General features: G+C 35.5%; 3 protein-coding genes across 14 annotated transcripts in view; 1 reads left to right on the top strand and 2 right to left on the bottom strand.

Moving 5' to 3' along the window:
• The window catches only part of pimr128 (Pim proto-oncogene, serine/threonine kinase, related 128), a 38577-nt gene extending 20321 nt beyond the window's left edge, over nucleotides 1-18256 (bottom strand). Inside the window, 7 exon segments of the mRNA NM_001089392.1 lie at nucleotides 13292-14023; nucleotides 14135-14311; nucleotides 14676-15054; nucleotides 15353-15495; nucleotides 15808-16257; nucleotides 16303-16734; nucleotides 18012-18256. Of these exon segments, the coding sequence (NP_001082861.1) occupies nucleotides 13917-14023; nucleotides 14135-14311; nucleotides 14676-15054; nucleotides 15353-15495; nucleotides 15808-16257; nucleotides 16303-16734; nucleotides 18012-18147 (1824 nt within the window). The 5' untranslated portion in view covers nucleotides 18148-18256 and the 3' untranslated portion in view covers nucleotides 13292-13916.
• esco2 (establishment of sister chromatid cohesion N-acetyltransferase 2) overlaps nucleotides 1-21535 on the bottom strand; it is a 365881-nt gene that overhangs the window by 234920 nt on the left and 109426 nt on the right. The gene's annotated exons all lie outside the window — the stretch shown is intronic.
• LOC141379408 (uncharacterized) overlaps nucleotides 1-21535 on the top strand; it is a 45174-nt gene that overhangs the window by 11669 nt on the left and 11970 nt on the right. For 4 of the 12 annotated variants that reach the window (XM_073933603.1, XM_073933604.1, XM_073933596.1 and 1 more), the window contains 6 exons: nucleotides 2258-2489; nucleotides 2575-2748; nucleotides 5478-5650; nucleotides 10952-11059; nucleotides 11822-11898; nucleotides 15836-17210. In XM_073933603.1, coding sequence (XP_073789704.1) covers nucleotides 2732-2748; nucleotides 5478-5650; nucleotides 10952-11059; nucleotides 11822-11898; nucleotides 15836-15853 — 393 coding nt within the window. In that variant the 5' untranslated portion in view covers nucleotides 2258-2489; nucleotides 2575-2731 and the 3' untranslated portion in view covers nucleotides 15854-17210. Of the gene's footprint in view, nucleotides 1-2257; nucleotides 2490-2574; nucleotides 2749-4763; nucleotides 4847-5477; nucleotides 5651-10951; nucleotides 11060-11821; nucleotides 11899-15835; nucleotides 17211-19225; nucleotides 19292-21535 lie in introns of those variants that run through there. The other 8 variants (XM_073933600.1, XM_073933598.1, XM_073933599.1 and 5 more) reach the window with 5 other exon arrangements.

Below are 21535 nucleotides of genomic sequence, written 5' to 3'. Positions count from 1 at the left end.
AATTAGAAATGAGATATCAAAACTATTATGTTCAGAAATAAGTTAATAAAATATTATTTCCATGAAACAGAAATTGGGCAGGAAAAGGTTTGCTAATATTCAAGAGGGCTAATAATTCTGACTTCAAGTGTATACATACAGTTATTTTCCACCCTGCAAAGGAAAGAGAAATAAATACAATAGAATAAAAATATGAAACAAACTGTGCTTTAAGCATCTTCACTAAGAAAAACACTTTAGCTACAGCAGTCCTTTAGTCAAGAGCAGCGAGGGTTTTCTCGTTATGTTTGTTTAATAATGATAAAAACAGGCGGCAGAAAGATTATAGCGCGCTGTATCTTTAATGGTTTCTCTTTCACGTCTTTTGATCCTCAACTCGTTTGTTTATTACACAAATGAGAGTTAATGTAAATAATCACTAAACACCGCGTTTTGACACCTATTTGACCATTAAAGCGCTCACGTTAAGATGACTTTAGATGTCTGCGCTCCTCTGCTCGTCTCAGTGTGTGAATGAGAGTGAATGCTGACCAGCCGCATGCTTCTGACTGCGTGATCGTGCTGCACACACACATAAGCTCTTTCGCGCTTTTCAGAGCAACACGTGTACAACTGTGGCGAAATATGATGCAATAATCATTTATCTCGATTAATGCTTTTTTATAATCGTTTGAAACCGAAATCTAAATCGGATTTTCGATTAATTGCAAAGCCCTTTATAATAGTGGACCATTTTTATGCCTTTTTCTACCTCAATACTTATCCTCTCCTGCGCCCCCCCTGTGAACTCTGGGTTGGGAACCACTGCTCTAGTTCATATTTACCACGTCTCCCTACTCATTCGGTCGAAACCGGAAATACTGTCAAGCTGCAAAGGTTGTATTCTTTTTCGAGACCTTGGGCCTCATGTATCAACGCTGCGTACGCACAAAAAATTTGCGTACGCCAGGTTTCATGCTCAGAATCGTTCACGTTTGGATTTACTAACAATGAACTGAACGTGGGAATGTGCGCAGCTCCACGCCAGCCGGCGTACACACATTTTTTGTGCGTGTGTTTTATTTCCATTGGCGACTCCTAGAGGCAGTTGTGTTAAATTGCACTCTACAAAGTGTCTTTGAGCCTTGCAATGGCAGCTGCATGTGACGGGTTCATCTAGCAGGTATATAAGATTTCCATACCACACAGTTGACCAGCCAAACATTAAAGCGCAATTTGCAGCGGTCGCCTGTTACCCATTGTAATGGGAGCGATCTACCGCACGTACATTGCTATAAAGGCACCATGATCTGAGGATGAACTGGCATACGTGAATCAGAAACATTTCCATTCAATAAATGTGCAAATTAAATTTGATGCACAGACTTATTAATGATTCTTACTTGTCTTTCTCATGATAAAGAGTATATAGGCAAAATCTGATATGTAGCGGGGAAAAAAAGAATAAGTTCATCACCCGCTGTATTCGAACCAAGTTCATGCTTAAACGTATCAGACATGTTACCATGGGTTTATCGAGCTGCGCCACTTAGGCTGTTAAAAACACTATACAATTTTGCACCTATAGATCTCACCATTTCTTTTTTAATCCACTCAGTGCGATGTTCAGACCCAACTGTGTTAACCACATCAGCTAAACTCTCCCCACTAAAAAAAAAAAAAAACTCTCCCTACTTTATTTTTTTACTTTATTTAATTCCAGAGGACAAACGTGCAAATAAAAGTTTTTCTCCTGTCTACCTCCGAAAGCAGCACCTTCAATTGACATTCTGTTCAAAGTTTCTCTTTTTGCTTGCTTTTGCCATTGCTTTTTCGTTGAGTTTTGCCAAAGTAGAGTCATTAGCATATTCATACGGGGGCGGAGGCAGGGAGGGGTTTAGTGCTCATGCATGTTGCGCTCAGTTTCACGTTCATTCAGATGTACTAACAGATTATGTGTGAGATTCGGCGTACGCAGTGTTTCATACATCTGAATATTTTTCTGCGTACGCACATTTACAGCTTTGTGCATACGCAATGTTTTAGTATGATTTCGACGCAAGTCTTCGTACATGAGTCCCCTGGTCAGTTCACAGGTGCGCGACTCGCCATCTTACCTCACCTTTCTCTCTCTCCTCCACACTGTCTCGTGATGACATTCACGCACACGCATTTTTAGGCATAAAATAAATCATATTTAATACTTGTCTCCTATATAAGTGCATTGTTTTTAATGATGGTATAACGGTATTGAAACTGACACCGTTGCTACTTTTAGATACCGCGGTATACCATAATACCGTATTACCGCCCAAGCCCAGTGGTCAGGGAGAAGTGGAGAACAGACTGATTCTTGTGACGCTCCGGGGACAGACGAGTCTCGCTGACGTCCAGCTTCTCCAGCGCCCAGACTGCAGCTCTGCACAAAACGTTTGGCCAGAGGAGAAATGGTCTTGCCCAACTTAACCTGGTTTCTCTGAAAAGTTTTTTTAATTCTTCACTTTCAATTGGTGAAGTTTTTTCCTCGCCACTGGCTTGTTTGTATATATATATAAATTGTTCCGTTATTAATTGTCTTTGTTTTGTTTTTTCTAGTTCTGACGTCTTTTGTTGAACATGATGAAGCCCTAACTTTGATGTGCAACACCAGCCTGGGAAACCATCTCATCATATACGAAGAGGCAGATGCTACAGACCATTGTGAAGGTGTTAGAATCATCAATGAAGGCATCCAAATACTTCAATTTGGACAATGTGGCAAGAATGCAGGTAAAGGAATGATATTCGTGGTACTGTAAATAAACCAATGCCCTGTCATTTATTCATCAGCAGCCAACCTGATGATCTTTATTTATTTGTTTGTATTAGGTATCTGCAGAATAGATTTGATTTGATTAATTTTTTTCGAACAGAAAAATCATACATAAAACAATTTTTTAAACAAATATACATATCAACATGGCCGAAATGGAGAGGAATGAAGAACAAGCTTAATATTTTCCCCGCCCCATTGTCACACACATCATTTGTCTATTTATTAAACTAGTTTCTTCTTTTACTTATCTCTTATTTTTATATGAGACATATGAGCTTTACATGAGGCATGTTTTATTCTTTTGGCATCTTTGACATAATATATGTTTGATTCCATTTGTACATTTACATTTTCTAACATACATACAAAAATACATAGTATTGCAAACAGCTGTTAAAATGAAATGTCATCATCCCTCCCTCATTTTATTCTTCACCTCTATTCATCATTATCTTTCTTTAATAATATAAATTTATACAACTTTTAAAATTGATTATTTTAATCAATCAATCAACCAAACTGACATTGGTCGAGAATCTGTTCCAGACTGTTCTATATTTTCACACCATGTACAGACATACACAAACTTTTACAAAGTTGTTCTTGTTTTCAACCTCCTTAGATTTAGTTTTTCTCTCAGATTATATCCCCCTTGATTTTCTTCAAAACATCTGAAGTAATTTACTCCTAGCTTTAAACATAAATTGTGCTGTTTTAAATTGAACCAAATTATTGAACTCAAGTATCTTCAATTTAATAAATAAAGGATCTGTATGCTCCAAATACCCCACATTTTCTATCAGTCTAAGTATTTGTTTCTGCATTGTACATAACGATGGTAAGTTTACATGTAATACAAGATTTATATGTATCCCCCTGAATTTCAACACAATAGTGTGTTATATAATACATACATTGATTTATTGTCCAGGATAAATCTTGCTTTATACACTATTGCTACAGTTTTCTCTAATTTTGATATCACGTTATTTATTTACGGTTTCCAACTAATTTTTTGGTCCAATACAACACCAAGAGACTTAATTGCATATATTCTTTTTATAACTTCATTATCAATTTGTAAATCTATATTATGACTGCTTTTTAATTTCCCAAAGAACATAATCTTTGTTTTACTTACATTTAAATGGTTAAACCATAATTTCAATTAATTCATTTCTGTTTTAATCAACTCCATAAGTTTTGGTAAATTACCCCCAGAACAAAAGATACTTGTATCATTCGCAAATAAAATAAACTTAAACAACTCTGATATCTTACACATGTCATTAATGTATATTATTACCAATATTGGACCTAAAACATTTAGTAGGATCACAGCATTGGATCAAGTACGTTTTCTCAATTCATTGTCATGTTAAACAGTAATTCGTAAGAGATTCATGCCATGCTCATTTTGCTTTCCAAAGTCAATGATTAATTCCTTTTCCTAAGCCTCAAATGTCACATTAAATTGCTTGATGCTTTTGTACCTTTAAAAGCTGAATTTGCCATTGCTCAGTGGTTCTTGATAATGCTACTTTACATGTTTTTATACAGCAAATAATCTGAAAAAATGGCTAACTAAAGTTTTTTTTACATTGTTTAGAATGACACCATTGTTACATCCTATGATGTATTTAGGTAATAAGTTGTTGGTGTGAGTGGCAGCTTATTGCTCTCCCCTTTTGTTTTATTAATCTCTCTCTCTCTCTGTCTCCCTGCCTCTCTCTCTCTCATTGAGCAGCGTTCCAAACCAGCTGCACCTGTTTTTAATCAGAGCAAATCGGATCGGTTGCTGTTGATAGAGCTTCCAGGCTTTATAAAGAGGCAGAGCGGCAAAGTACAGAGAGAGTCCCTGTTTTCCCTATCCCAGTGATTCTAGTGCGATATTTAGAAATGTGAACTTGTGAATCTTGTGAGATTATAGTGTGAATAAGTGTGACGTGTAACTTTATGTGAAAAGTAAGCCGTGTAGAGAGACGAGTGCTGATTTATTTTGGGTTTATACTTTAAGTTTCCTCCTGTTTCTGGATTTAGCCAGGTTGTGGGGTCATTGATTTTTGAGTTTTTATATATATATATATATATATATATATATATATATATATATATATATATATATATATATATATATATATATATATATATATATAATATTTGGGAAAACCTAGAACTTTTTGACTATTTAGGAAGCTTTTGTTTGTTATTTTGGCCTCACTCCTCTCATAATGATTTTGGCTAGGAGAATTTTCATTTAAGTATCTCTTTGTTTTGTTTACCCTTTCTGGAAATGTAAAAATATATTGAACTTTGTTAAACAGTAAATAAAAGAAAATATTTTTCTTTTGAAATCTCTTTTCAGAGTTTTTTTTTTATTATTATATCTGAAGTGAAAGTATGCTGGGATAGAGAAAAAGGAGATTCTCCACGCACATTATTAAATATTAATTTATTATTAATTCAATCCAATTAAAATTAGATTTTTTTTTATCCTAATAAATTTTTTTTTTATCTCCGTACTCCTAGAAAAGGACTAAAATGTAACACCATCATAAGAAAATGTGAATGCATCCTGAAAGCTCCTGTTGTCTACTTGAAGACCAATTTTATTCAAATACAAAACTCCTTTCACCCTTGATCTATTGGTGTATGTTTATTTTGTACTTGATCTTGATCGCAGGATGTTGAACATGATGAAGCCCAAACTTTGCTGTACAACACCACCCAAGGAAACCATCTTGTCATATATGAAGATGCTACAGACCATTGTGAAGGTGTTGGACTCATCACTGAAGACATCCAAAAACCTTGTCGTGATTAACTCATTGAACTTGGATTCTCACAAAATCAGAGGTACTCCTTTAAAGTATTTCAAAAACAATTTATTGGGCTACCAGGGCTTGACAATAAGGACTGCCCGATGGCCAGTGTAAGAGACGCTCGGGACAGTGTACAGCAGGAGTGTCCAAACTTTTTGGGCCGAGGGCCAGATGCAAAAAAACAAACGTTGTCGTGGGCCAAATTTTACATACATCACACACGTGTGTGTGTGTGTGTGTGTGTGTGTGTGTGTGTGTGTGTGTGTGTGTGTGTGTGTATATATATATATATATATATATATATATATATATATATATATATATATATATAAATACAGTTGAAGTCAGAATTGTTAGCCCTCCTAAATTATTAGCCACCGTTTATTTTTTCCCCAATTTCTGTTTAACGGAGAGTTAAACATTTTTTTTCCACACATTTCTAAACATTAGTTTTAGTAACTCATTTCTAATAACTGATTTATTTTATCTTTGCCATGATGACAGATTTGACTAGATATTTTTAAGACACTTCTATACAGCTTAAAGTGACATTTAAAGGCTTAACTAGGTTAATCAAGTTAACTAGTCAAGTTAAGGTAATTAGGCAAGTTATTTTATAACAATGGTTTGTTCTGAAGACTTAAGGGGCTAATAATTTTGACCTTAAAATGGTTCATAAAAAAATTTAAACCGCTTTTTATTCTAGCCGAAATAAAACAAAAGTCTTTCTCCAGAAGAAAAAATATTATCAGACATACTGTAAAAATGTCCTTGCTCTGTTAAACATCATTTGGGAAATATTTAAAAAAGAAGAACTAAATCAATGAGGCGCTAAAAAATTCAGACTTCAACTGTGTGTAGATAGATGGATAGATAGATAGATAGATAGATAGATAGATAGATAGACAGACAGACAGACAGACAGACAGATAGATAGATAGATAGATAGATAGATAGATAGATAGATAGATAGATAGATCATAACAAGAACTGCTGCTTAATTGAATGCTTGTAATAGCGACACCCGGTGGTTATTTATTGAATTACGTTCATTTTTGTATAGCGGGCCAGATTCAATTGATATTTATAAAAAGCCTCGCGGGCCGCCACAAAACTGATTGCGGGCCGCAGATGGCCTGCGGGCCGTAGTTTGGACACGCCTGGTGTACAGAATGTTACTGGCCTGATCGGGCCAGTGCTGCCTTGTTGCCTGCCAGAGCTGCCTGCTGCGACTGTCTGTCAATTGTGTGCAAATACAATCTTATGGTGCTTTCACACAGACGTTTTTTTGGAATCTGTCTCATTTCACCTGTTAGCGCGGTTTGTTTGGCAAATGTGAATCCAGCAGTTGCGCTCGCATCCGCGCCAAATCAATCAGTCCGAGATCGCCTGATTGAGACGGTCTCTGCTTGATTGAGCGGATCGATTGTAGTGAGAAAACAAAACAATGTAGCGAGCGGATTCTTGCATGTTTGTTGATGGATGTTTCTGAAATATTCACTGCAGTGATCATGATATGGATTGATTTTATTTTTAAAATTTCCTAGGTGTTCACATAAAAAAAATGGTTCTAAAAGCGCATAGAGCCCAGCATAATTGAGTATCTTCTGTAATAGTTGTTATGAATTAGCTCAAACTGAATTGAAGATTAATTTGAACAGGGCTTCAAAAGAATAAACTCTTTCAATCTGAACAAACCAATGGTCCAGCAATCGTTCGAAAGGACAGTTGACTTCAGTTATGACTATTGCTATCAAAAATGAAAAAAGCATTTGTTTAAGTCGGGTTGTTTAGGACATTAATTCGAAGTTTAAGACATTAAACGACCCCCTCATTATCTAATAAAGACTTGACTTTTTCTGTGAAGTAGCAATTTGCCATCTCACCTAAGTAGTTTGCTCTAAAGCCAAACTGCAATGGATCTAAAGCAAAAGAGCTATTATTTGGTCATTTGTGTGGCTGACAGTTTTTCTGCAAACTTTGAAACTATAGGTAATATACTGATAGGTCTGTAATTACTATAGTGTGGATTGCACCTTTTTAGTTGAAATCAGAATTATTAAACCCCTTTTAATTTTTTTTTTATTTTTGAAATATTTTCCAAATGTTGTTTAACAGAGCAAGGACATTTTCACAGTATGTCTGATAATATTTTTTTCTTTTGAAAAGTTTTATTTGGGTTTTTTCATTGAATAAAAGCATTTTAAGGTCAATATTATTAGCCCCTTTAAGCTATATATTTTTTTCGATAGTCTACAGAACAAACCATCATTATACTATATGTATAACTTGCCTAATTACCCTAACCTGCCTAGTTAACCTAATTAACCTAGTTCAGCCTTTAAATGACTGTCATAATGTCAAAGATAAAATAAATCAGTTATTGGAAAGGAGTTGTTAAAACTATTATGTTTAGAAATGGGTTAAAAAAACTGCTCTCTGTTAAACAGAAAATAATAAACAGGGGGGCTAATATTTTAGGGGGTTTAATAATTTTGACTTACTCTGTAAATAAAGTCACAATGACAGATGATTTCCAAGCACTAGGAAACATCCTCTAAGAAATAGGCAGATTGATAATATTAATAATAGGCTTAACCAAAGACTCACTAAGCTTTTTTAAAATGATCACATAAATCCTAATTATATCCTTGGCTCTGGAAGATTTAAGAGATGTAATTGATCTTTTGACGTGATTTGGAAACTAACCTTAGTGAAAAAGCTTGTTCTACTGTGTCTACTTGATGAACTTCTAAATAGTTGGGGGAGAAACACTGTGCTTAAGACTCCCGAGTCCATAAAATAATTAATAAATACTTTAGCTGTATCATCTGGCTTATTCATCAGGGGTCCGTTCTTCGTATGTGGATTACTCAGTTAGCTGGATTTGGATATTGACGATTTGACACGATCCAGGATCGTTTCGTTCTTCAAAGCTGATCCGAGAGTTGTTGTCATAGCAACAGTTCTGCTAGCTTAAACCTGATCGGGAGCAGGTTCAGTTTATATAAACAGGATTAGATCGGCTCAGTTCAAGCAATATAATACAGAAAGTATGTACCGAATTCTGATATTTTCTTACAGTAGTAGTTATATACACTTGGGAAAAGAGTAAATATTTTTTAAACTATATATATATATATATATATATATATATATATATATATATATATATATATATATATATATATATATATATAAATAAATAAATAAATAAATAAAGTTATAGTTATTAATAAAATAAAGTTATCTATATTAATAAAATTTATGCAATCTGCACTCTCGAAATGAAAGTACAAAGACTGCCACCTGGTGGTGCACAGAGAAAACTTATTGATATGAACTTTTTAGATCGCTTTAGTACAAATTGTGTATAATAAACATGCACAATATGTGACTTTTTTTTAAAGCAATAATACATTTATGCAGCCATAAACATGTTTTGATAGTTAATATGCCGGTGATTTGATGCTTCACAAAAGTTGCAGACACCTTTACCATTATCAAAATGCTTTTGTAAACAACCAGTTATTCTTTACACCGATTAAAAAAACGGCTTCTATAATAAAGAAAATCTTTTCTAAATGTAGAACTAAATGATATGCATTGAAATACATGATGGATACTCTTGACACATGAAAGTGTAAAGCCTGCAGCTCACAACAAATGTGGAAAGTTATTGCGTGTCATATTTAACAAACCGTTTACTGCTAATTTGACGTAATTTTGCTCACATGGATAATTGAATATTAATCAGATGATGTCATTACGCTGCTGTGCCGTCAGTCAATTGTTGCATTGCTGATCATGATTTTGAGGATCGATAGATCTGTCCTTCACAACACACGCAGCAATCTTAGATCAGTTTATCCAGACATTCTAATCTGATTCGCGAACTTGTTTGAAGAACCAAATTAGCAAGAGATCAGTTATCAAGATTAAAAGATCCATGATTTGCCAAATCATCTTAGATCATTTAAGCGAGGTACGAAGAACGGACCCCAGTTCCCCATTTACCATCAATTCAAGTGAAGACCTGTCTTTTCTTTTATCACCTTTTAAGTAGTTCAACTGGTTCCATAATAATCTGGAATTACCTCTTGCTTTTTCAATTGTTCTCAGGAAAAAAGCCTCTTCTTTTCTCATAGACACTGTGTACCTGTGCGGTTAACCCATTTTGTCAGGGTCCACGCCTGCTCCCTGGAGTTCTCTGGGTGTTCTCCTGGGGTTCTTCTTGATTGTTGCCTGGGGGTGGCCTTGGTCACCAGCTTTATAAGGATGGCCTTGTACCCACCCTCAGGAGCTGAGTTGACCGATGAGAAGTTCCTTTACTGAGGCACGTTATATAGTTTTTTTTTGTTCCGAAGCGTAAAGGAATTTGCAAAGGCATTCTAGGTTTAAGCTGATGCAGAAATGTTTAAATGTTCTTAATGTTAATATGTTGCACATGTATTAATAAAAAATGTAAACAATCGCTCCGTACACCCATTTAACTTTGCAGGGACAACAAACATGAACCATCTGTGATCTTGTTTAGCTGTGGTAGAGTTAAACATTGATTGCAGAAGTATTAAAATCATAATATTAATACAAGAGCAAGAGACTTGTTGCAAAACACCTGATTATACATCGAGAGAGAATAAAAGTTTACATTTAAAAGCATCAGTCTTAAGCAAGGAGCTTGTAGAAGTGTGACCATGTCTGTGTTTATTTCTGAGCTTTCCTTTGACTCGTAACTACCGTGGAATTGGATTACACACTGACCATCCAGTCTTTTCCTGGGTAGGAGAGGTTAATTGTGTCATTCGTGGAACAAAGCTTAATAATTATGTATCTGATCGGCCATAATTGTTACAAAATTACAAATGTTTCTAAATAAACAACGACTGTAAATTGCAGATATTTTATTAACACTTTTATTAAACCGTTAACATAAGAGTATGCTTACAACATATACAGGATAATAAAACGATACACTCAAATTTAACAAGGTATTGCAAATACAATTACAGCCTCTAGTAATCTAATCTAAATCTCTTATTTTGTATGCATGGTCTCCATGAATTTTCCTGTTAATTTTATTTGATGTTTTGTCTTTACACATGCAATGTGGTGCACTCATTCATCGTCTTATTTTATTAAAATAGTTCCAGTTTTGCCAATAAAACAGTTTGCAGAAGTATCTATATTTCTATAATCAATATAAAACAGTCATTCACAGTTAATCAGCAGTCTGAGATGTTCTAACCGTCTGTTTATTTCTGATTCTGGGATTCTCCTGATGTTTGACACAATTGAGCTGTTTATAGTTTCTCTCTTTGTTCTGTTTTTTTAGCAGACTCAAGCGCATGGAGAACATTAGAAACTGGACACATATACCACATCCACAGTAGACATCTTCAGTCATTTTCATCGCTTGTATTTATTTTCAGAGGAAATGCAGGTAAAAAAACAACAACTATTATTCCTCTTAGAGTGTGTTCCTGATGAGCATTAAAGAAATTTCCTTTATTAACACTCCTGATAACACTGACTGTGGCTAATAAAATGAGTACACACACCAAATCAAAAATCAGATTTCTTTGTTTTCCATTGCTATGACTGAACTTTAAATAGATTTACATTTAGCAGACGCTTTTATCCAAAGCATGAAGATAACAGAAGCACTTCAGATCACCAGAAAACAACAAGATGTAGATGCAGTGACAAGTCTTAGTTATTTTAGCAGTGTGTGTGTTTGTATTATTATTTTGAAATAAAGAAGCTGAAAAAACAAATATTTAAAAGGAAAAATAGGAAGTGCTATTGTTGGAGGATTAGATCAGTGAAACAGATCAGTGTTTGTGAATGAGAGAGTGTATGGGTGTTTCCCAGCATGGTGCTGGGTTGCGGCTGGAAGGGAAGCATTTTTACACTGCATTAGTGCTACTGATTCCATCAAATGTATGCTTGTACACAAACACATTCAGCTCAGTGACGTTAAATCCAGCTAAACTTATGTTAATGTTAAATCTACAAATGTTGTCATTTTGTTCCTGAATGATTTGAAACACAGTAATCAGCAGTATTCAGCCTTTAAAAAAGAGAAGAAATACTTATTTTTGACAAATGTGACTTTATTTGAAACTTCAGAACAAATTTGATAATTGTCATCAGTTGTGAGGCTTGTCGCCCCAGACTAATGTCAGTTTTTGTCCGTGTTCAGCTCAGCACCACCTTCAAGATGGGCAGTTTCCAGTGGCACCACGTGGAGGAACGGACTTCGCCACCTATATATACAGGGTTTGGATTATCACTCACCATAAACTACAACTACATACAAAATCACTAGTCAATAAATGATGTCCTCCAACCATCAATCATATAGCACATTAGCAAAACATTAGACTAAAGAAGGCTGTATATGAGGACAATATCAAAGCAAATACTAAAGGTAGTAACTTTATTCCTCTTCAGAACACAAATGAAGATATTTGACTGAAAATAATGAAGATCTTTCAGTCAAATCTGAGAGCTCCTTAATCCTTCATAGACAGCAAGATTCCTGACTATGAGAACTTTATGTGGACATAAAACAAAAATTACTTTATTCAACAATTTCTCCCCTCAGTGTCAGTATAGAGCACGCGTTCACGTGTTGCGCCTCTGACATATAACCTTGGATGCGCCTGTGTATTTTTTAAGAGAGGAAGTCAGAGAGGAAGTCGCGCAGGCATCCAGTGGGGTATATGTCACTGCACAGTGCTTGTGAACGCGTGCCCTATAATCACACTGAGGAGAAGAAACTGAATAAAGTTTGTTTTATGTGAAGGCATATGATCTGTTTTGAGGAGGTTTTTGTAGACTTTGAGTCTGGATGAGGGAGCTCTAAGATAAAGATAAAAATAGTAAAAATAGTTCTGAAGATGAACATGAGGATGAGTAATAAATAACATAACTTACTTTTTAAAAAATGTTTTATTTATTGTTAATTTTTTTTGTTTTTAGAATAATTTCTGATTCGTCAATGACATGGCCAGTTATAGATTTATATTTCAATACGGGCAGTTTTTTTTAATTGTTTTATTTATTATTGATGTTTTTTATTGTTATTTTATTTTTATTAAAATAATTCCAGTTTTTAATTTAATTAAATTTTTTACTTTTTATTTATATATATATATATATATATATATATATATATATATATATATATATATATATATATATATAATTTTATTATTATTTTTTTTTTCTAGTTTTGTGGCCAGATTGGCTGGTGAGTGATAATATTCATTGGAAACCCTGTATATATATCAGTTGATCCCAGTAATCATTGGTCAGGAGTCTCTCTCCTCTGGCTCAAATTAAATTTTTTTTTTAGAGAGAGACACCCAAAATATATGGACCTGGACTGGGAACGACTGAGATTTTTTATTTTTTCATTTTTTTATTTATTATTATTTTTTTTTTATTATACATTTTATTTTAGCATGTGGAAGTGTAAGAGTTAGTGCAAAAGCTGATATTAAAGGTACACTATGTGTGTACACTATATAAAGGTCTAAACTGTTAAGTTATTATTATAATTTCTTTATTTACATGAAATTTAATTAGAGCCAGTTTAAATGTTGAAAAATAGGAGAGATGTAACAATGCAGAACCAATTATGCTCAGCTTTCTCTCTCTAAGGTTGAAATGGATGAAGTAGTATTTAGCTAAAGGACTATGGTGGCGTGGTTAGACTGGCTAGATCCACCTATTAAATATGGACATCTCTCCTCATTACCGCTTGGTCTCCGCCTGAAACAAAAACAGTGATCAGGTTTACAGCTTTAATGCAATAAACAAACAGCATATAATTAAAATAAAAGCAATAAATGTCAATTTAAATAAAGGACATTTAAGAAAACAAGACTGTCGTCTGTCACTAGCTGGGTTTCCATCAGCCTGTGTTAATGCACCTTTTCAAGCATCACATGAGAAACAAGTTTAAATAAAAATCCCTTAATTCACAAAACATTTTTATGCTCACTTGAGGTCATTTTGCACTCTTAAAAAAGGGTTTATGATGGAAATACATTTGTCAAATTAACTTTGATGTAGCGAATATTTCTCAATTATACTTCCCTTGTTTACTGTTGGCTACGAGGTTACCAATTCCACAGTTCAGCTGCTTTACCAACTTAATGGAATCATTTGCTCATAATTCACATTTATAATTACAAAATAAATATATTTAGTGTACTTTGAAAAGATGTGCTTCACATTAGGATGGAAACTCAGCTCATGACAGATTCATTTGACTGATGACAAAATTTTCAAAATGTATTCATTACCTTAAACCAGCCATGGATACGGAGTGTTTGCAGCTTATACCGAAATCTGTAGTCAGTCTGCAGACAACAGCTAATGAAATCACTGCATTCTGTGTAGAAAAAAGGAAGAGATACATGTAAATATTGCCTTAAATTGTAAACTTTTCATTGACATTCAAATTGTCCTACACAACCATCTTTAGCTCAAGTGAAGATCTCACCTTTTGACCATCCATATTGCTTTAAATAACTGAAAGTCAAGTTTTGGAGGTCACGGTAGTCTGGAAATTTTTTGAACATTAGCAAATACTGAAGAATCCCGAGTGACCACACTGTCGCTGGCTCCCCGTAGTATAAGCCAGTGCTATTAAACTCGGGAGGGCAGTACTGTGGTGTGCCTGAAAGAAAGAGATTTTGTTTCCATTAGCACATCATCTAAATTTCCATGCAAAAAAGTAAACAACAGTGTAGATCAGGGGTGCCCAAACTCAGTCCTGGAGGATCTGTGTCCTGCAGAGTTTAGCTCCAGCCCCAGTTAGACACAACTGAACGAGCTAATCAAGCTCTTACTAAGTATACGAGACATTTTCTGTCAGGTGTGTTGAAGCAAGTTGGAGCTAAACTCTGTAGGCCACCGGCCCTCTAGGACTGTGCTTTGGCACCCCTGGTATAGATAAACAACAACAGATGTTTCAAGAGTCTGATGTGAATGACCCTTGACCCATCACAAGAGCTCCTTAGAGCTTTGAAGGATTTACTTACCCCAAAATTCTGTGTAAAAGCTCAAAGTAAGGCGTTCACCACAGCCAAAGTCAGTCAGTTTGACTTCATAGGTCCGCGTGTTAATCAGCAAATTCTCAGGCTTGATATCGCGGTGAAGCACTCCACGTTTGCAGCAGATGTCAGCTGCAATTGTTGTGTGGAACATGATTTTCCATAACACCTTCTCTGGGATTCTGCCTTTGTGTTGTCTTAGAAATTCCCCTAAGTTCACACAGGGTATGGGCCGCTCTAGGACTAGAAAGTAACGATCAGCCTCCACCTTCCAGTCCAGAAGCTTAACAATTTGTTTAGCCTTGGGGCCTTTAGTGGCAAGAAAGTGCAGGGCGATCTCCGCTGGAAGTGGCTGGTCAAAATCATCCTAGAAGAAAGAAAGTTGTTCAGATCATTTGATGGAAAAGTTATTTCCTGTTAAAACTGTTGACCACGTCCATCATAAAAAGTAGTGGGCAGATTATAGAGCGCAAAACAAAGACTGACACATTTTTTTTAAAGGAGAATAACTGACTTTTGTTTACTTAGCATGTTTCTCAAATATCTGCAAACACATAATGGTATTTTTGTGCTTTAGAAGAGTCAAAAACTTACATACAGCACCTTTAATATGACATGTTTAAAATAGACACAGTTAATCAGAGCAAAGAGCACAGACTACTTACAACTTGGATGTATCGCTTAATCTTGAAGTCAGCCATTTTTACTGCCACCTGAAGGCCATCTTCTAAACGGGTTCCTGCGAAAACGGTTCCAAAACTTCCTTTGCCCAGCTTAGCACCAATTTTATAGCACTTTGAGTTGATCTCTGTGAAAAGACAAAGAAGAGAAGTTAATCAAATGTGTGAATTAGTGACAGTGCTGCCTTCATCTAAAACCACCTGCTCCATCAGGGGTCACCACAGCAGATGTAACCCCATCATCTAAACCTTTTTTATTCTGTCTTCCCTATATATATGACTATGAGATATCTATATATATATAAAAAATTCCATCTTAGTTATCAGCTATCCCTGAACAAAATGTGTATTAAAGCCAGTTTAAAGTATAAAAGTCATGAAAGCACTATTAAAATATGTATGTGTGTTGGGTGAGTGGGCTGTCACGGTAGTAAACTTACCAATAATGTGTCTGTCTTTGTCCTTCAGCTCTTCTGGCTGAGGTGAAATAGCGCCCTTTGTCTGACAGGTTGCACCTTTAGCGACAGCTTTACAGCCAGGCTTAGCAGGGACCACATTTGGAGGGGGGTAATGACTACAGCCGGGCTTAGCAGGGACCACATTTCGAGGGGGGTAATGACTACAGCCGGGCTCAGCAGAGACCACATTTGGTGGGTCATCATGACTACAGCCGGGCTCAGCAGAGACCACATTTGGTGGGTCATCATGACTACAGCCTGGCTCAGCAGAGACCACATTTGGAGGTGGGTCATCACCACAGCCGGACTCAGCTGACAGAAAATCTGTAGAAGGGTCTTCACCACAGCCGGACTCAGCGGACAGAAAATCTGTTGAGTGGTCATCACCACAGCCGGACTCAGCGGACAGAAAATCTGTAGAGGGGTCATCACCACAGCCGGACTCAGCGGACAGAAAATCTGTTGAGTGGTCATCACCACAGCCGGACTCAGCAGAGAAGAAGCTGCTGTAGGAGCTGGCTGTGAGCTCACTACTACAGTTGGATCCAGCTGAGTAAATGTCTTGAGGGAAGTCATCACTACTGCTGGAGGAGCTGGCTAAGTCCTCACTGTGACCATCGACAGGCTCTACCAGTGATAATTCTTCACCGTGAACACTGTCGGGCTCTACCAGTGATTGTTCTTCACCGTGAACACTGTCAGGCTCTACCAGTGGTTGTTCTTCACCGGGAACACTGTCGGGCTCTACCAGTGGTTGTTCTTCACCGGGAACACTGTCGGGCTCTACCGGTGGTTGTTCTTCACTCTGACCATCAACAGGTTCCTCCAGTGATGGTTCCTCAATCTGAACATTGATCTGTTCCTCAAGATGCAAAGATGATTCTTTACACCAGTCACCGATTTCTCGACCTAAAGGAAGAAATAACATGAAACAAAAGGTTTTAGTTTTACTTGAATAATATTTATCCAGTGTTTATTATTGATATGAACAAATGCTGTCAATTATGAAGTCACAAACAAGGTAATTTCTTTCTACTTTTAGTTGTTGATTAGTGTGTGCATATGCAAGGATGTTTTGCTGTGACCAACATAGTGATTTGAATTGATTTGCTGAATGTATATATAATCAGGTCATCTAAATCTTTATTGTTAAGTTTATGTTCAGATACTGGATATTAGACGTCTAGATATTGAGATGTTCCTTTCAGCCATTACATTAGGTAGGCTTATTATGTCATTAAATTAAAAATGTCACATGATGAAATTACTGTTCATAATCAAATTCACTTTGCAATTAATGATTTGTTTTCTATAAAAACTTGTCAATATGACCTTATAGCTGATATATTTTGTATCATATAACAATGAATAAAATAACCCGAAGCTTGGCAAAAACACTAAACCTATGAGAAAAAATTTCATATTTTCCACTACAAATACCATTAAAACATTAAACATCATCATTTGTTATTTAAGAGAATAAACTGTTGGATAAATTTTTTACACAAGTATTCACGTAGCTTGATAATATACCGACTAAACCACTGTAGGCATTTGGTCTGCTTGAGGATGTTTTGTGGTATTTTTATGTACTTTGAGGATGAGAGAGTGCTCAGAGTTCATCTAAAACATCTTTTGTGTTCAGAAGATGACGGAAGGTGTTGGGTTTGGAGTGACGTGAGGGTGAATAATTAATTACGCAATTTGCATTTTTGGGTGAACTAACCCTTCCATCTTGAAGCAGAGAAAATTATTTAGTCTTTACGGATTATGAATGCATAATTGAAAAACTTTATGCAAAGCAAAAACACTTTACCTAGCGTTTGTCTTGTTTGTAGTCTAAATATCAAAACATTAAATCAAGAAGCATTTTATTGACAAGTAAAAATATTGTCTTGTTTTCAGAAATATGTCAAAATTAACTGAGTTTTCCTTAAAACAAGGTAAATAATCTGCTGGGGGAGGGTGGGGTTATTTATTTTTTTATATTATTTGATGTGTTTACATCAGTAGCTTAGATTAGGCCTGATTTAGTACTGTAGTTTTCATTAGGCATATGTTATTACCAAAAATCTTATTCACTTTTATAAAAATATTTACAGTAAGGTAAAATAAGTGTAGAGCCCTACACAGACTCCAGTATACAAAGTGAGCTACATGTTTTTATAACACACAACATTATTTACCATCACTTTTAGTCACGGAGGATACCGTGACCAATCCTTCCTGACGGTCGAATCTTTCATCTTGACCTGAGACGGTGGAATTGTTGTTTCTTTTTCCCAGGAAGAGAGCAATTACTCCGAGTACGGTAAATAACATGGTGAATTAGCCTTAATAAACCGTACGCTATCAACTGACAATATAAGAAAAGCAAATTATACAAAGCAATCTTTGTACAACTCGCTAGATACTCGTCAAATACAGCAATGGCGAAAGTTGGAATGTACTGGGTGTGTCTCCCAAGAATTCGAACGCGTTCCAACGTTTCTACAGATACGTCATTGGTCAGATTTGCTTAGTTTTTCTTAGAGTTGAAAAATGCAATATTACGCGGTTGCTTGTGTCCACGTGAGTTTTTGGAGCGAAATAAAACGGATTTTTCAGGAAATCTTTGTTTGACTCGTAAATATTTCCTGTTTGATGAATCATTACTGGTCGTTTGGTTAACCAGAGATTCGTTTTTTTAAATCAGGGTCGATTTAAATACATTCACAGGTAAGATTTGTCTCGGCATTTATTTTGCACGTCTGATGTCAGTTATTGGCAAAAAGCGCTTGTATACATGAAAACCGAGATATTATAGTGTATATCCGTTAAAATCAGCAGATCTACCTTATCAAACTCCATTTACACTTCAAATAACTTACAAAAGTAATGTGATGCTGAGGTTAATGAAATGGCGGCATGTCTTACTGATTCCTTTTTGGCTTTATAAATTACTTGTTCATTAATTGTTCTGTTATTTGACAACAAAGAGAAGAAACATTTATGTTAATGTTCAAAATTAAATTTACCGTTAGACTCTTATTTTTCACATCTGTTTGTTAAAGAATGGCTAAAATTGTATTTATGTAGCAGTATTATAAACATAACTATTAAAAAAGTGATAATTTTAAGTTCATGAATTATGTAAGCATTATACCTGAGTTGTTTCGGTCAGTGTCCTGGACCATCGCTTTTTCATGTTGGATTTTGAGAAATGACACCTAAAAATGCTCTCAAAATACACTTAAAGATAAAGTACTGTAAAAAATGTAAAATGAGAAAATACTGTAGACTGGCTAAAAAAAGGAACTTATCTAGTAAGAGTAGAACCACTAGTGCTTATCTCTGCACAAGTCTGAGTGTCTGTAAATCATTATAATAATGTTAAACATGGCTGTTCTTGGTTTATTAGGATGCAGAAGAAATATACAGAGAATGTGATGTGACTGATAGAAGAACAAACCTCCAAGCACCACAAGTATGTAGAGAGCAGATATTTGCATGCTTGTTCAGAATTGTTCCTGAATATTCATTACAGGGTTCATTATGTGTATTAAAGAAATGGATTTATTTTATTATGATGATCTTAGATGTTCACATAAAAAAATGTGGTTACAAACTTACAGTGTCCAGAATAAATGAGTATAGTGTGTACCCTTCTGTTTTGCAAAAAAAAAATGTATTAACACTTTTATTAAACAGTTAACATTTAAAGCAGTTAAACAGTATGATCACAACAATTTTTAGGATAATAAAATCATATATTCAATTTTAATAAGATATATACATACTGGAAGTTATTTCGTCTGTCGAGCCTTTAGTTTGTAAACCGTATTTTGCCTTATTTGTGTCTTTAACCCACTGCAAAGTGCACGTGTGAGAATACATATATTTGGCAATTTACCTGTTTTTATTGTATTTCTGACCTAATAAATACAGCCTTATGGTGAGCAAAAAAATACTTTTCCCCTAAATACATTAAACTAAATATAAATGTTTCCAAACTTTTGACCAGTAGTGTAACATCTTAACTATTATCTTAATTACATCCTTAATTTACAGAGTATACACTCACCGGCCACTTTATTAGGTACACCTCACCAGTACCGAATTGGACCCACTTTTGCTTTCAGAACTGTTGTAATCCTTCACGGCATAGATTCAACAAGTTACTGGAATTATTTCTCAGAGATTTTGGTCCATATTGACATGGTAGCATCACGCAGTTGCTGCAGATTTCTCGGCTGCACATTCATGATGCGAATCTTCTGTTCCACCACATCCTAAAGGTGCTCTATTGGATTGAGCTCTGGTGACTGTGGAGGCCATTTGAGTACAGTGAACTCATTGTCAGGTTCAAGAAACCAGTCTTGAGATGATTCACGCTTGATGACATGGTGCGTTATCATGCTGGAAGTAGCCATCAGAAGATGGGTACACTGTGGTCATAAAGGGGTGGACATGGTCAGCAACAATACTTAGGTAGTTTGTGGCATTGATACGATATTTAATTGATACTAATGGGCCCAAAGTGTGCCAAGAACATATACCCCTCACCATTAGACAACCACCACCACCAACCTGAACTGTTGATACAAGGCAGGATGGATCCATGCTTTCTTGTTGTTGATGCCCAATCCTGACCCTGCCATCCGCATGTCGCAGCAGAAATTGAGACCCATCAGACCAGGCAATGTTTTTCAAATCTTTTAGTGTTCAAGCTTGGTGATCTTATGCAAATTGTAGCCGCAGTTCCCTGTTCTTAGCTGACAGGAGTGACTTTCCATCAGCTCGAACCAGTCTGGCCATTCTTCTCTGACCTCTAGCATCAACAAGGCATTTGCGCCCACAGAACTGCTGCTCACTGGACATTTAGTATTTTTCTGATTATTCTGACCATAAACCCTAGAGATGGTTGTGCGTGAAAACCTCTGTAGATCAGGAGTTTCTAAAATACTCAGACCAGCCCAAACTGGCACCAACAACCACACCACGTTCAAAGTCACTTAAATCACCTTTCTTTCCCATTTTGATGCTCAGTTTGAACTGCAGCTAATAGTCTTGACCATGATTACATGCCTAAATGCACTAGACAGGTGTACCTAATAAAGTGGCCGGTGACTGTTTATTATCTGGTAAGAATCCAAACATTTTTAAAAGATGTTTTACACAATTTCCCATTAAATCTTTATTAAATAGTTTTAGATAGCTGCCATAAGAATATCTGTGTACATGTCACTTTTTTATCTCTGTCTTTAAAAAATTGAATAACCGAATTATTGCAGAATACAGTGAGGATGCCCTGTTATATTTTTATTCACAGCTTTGCATCTATTTCAGTATTTGTGTAAACAGTAATATCCACTGCATTAAATCAGACATATTTAAAGAGAAACCTATTATATGGCTCTTTTTACAAGATGTAAAATAAGTCTCTGATGTCCTCCAAAATGGAGGGGACGCTGGATCCACACACAGACAGATGTTTCTGAATATTCCCTGCAAAGATCATGATATGGATTAAAGGGTTCAGGATATGGATTAATTTTATTTTAATATGTTCCTAGATGTTCACATAAAAACGGCTCTAAAAATGTAGTGTACAGCATAAATGAGTATCACCTTTAAAACTTTATAAATGTTTTAATTAAATAATGACCATTTGTATTACAGATTTTATTAACTCTTTTATTAAACCGTTAACATAAGAGTATGCCTACAA

This window comes from Danio rerio, chromosome 20, assembly GCF_049306965.1.
Source record: "Danio rerio strain Tuebingen ecotype United States chromosome 20, GRCz12tu, whole genome shotgun sequence".
In the NCBI taxonomy this organism is placed as follows: Eukaryota; Metazoa; Chordata; class Actinopteri; order Cypriniformes; family Danionidae; genus Danio; species Danio rerio.
This window is presented reverse-complemented; position numbering and strand designations above follow the sequence as displayed.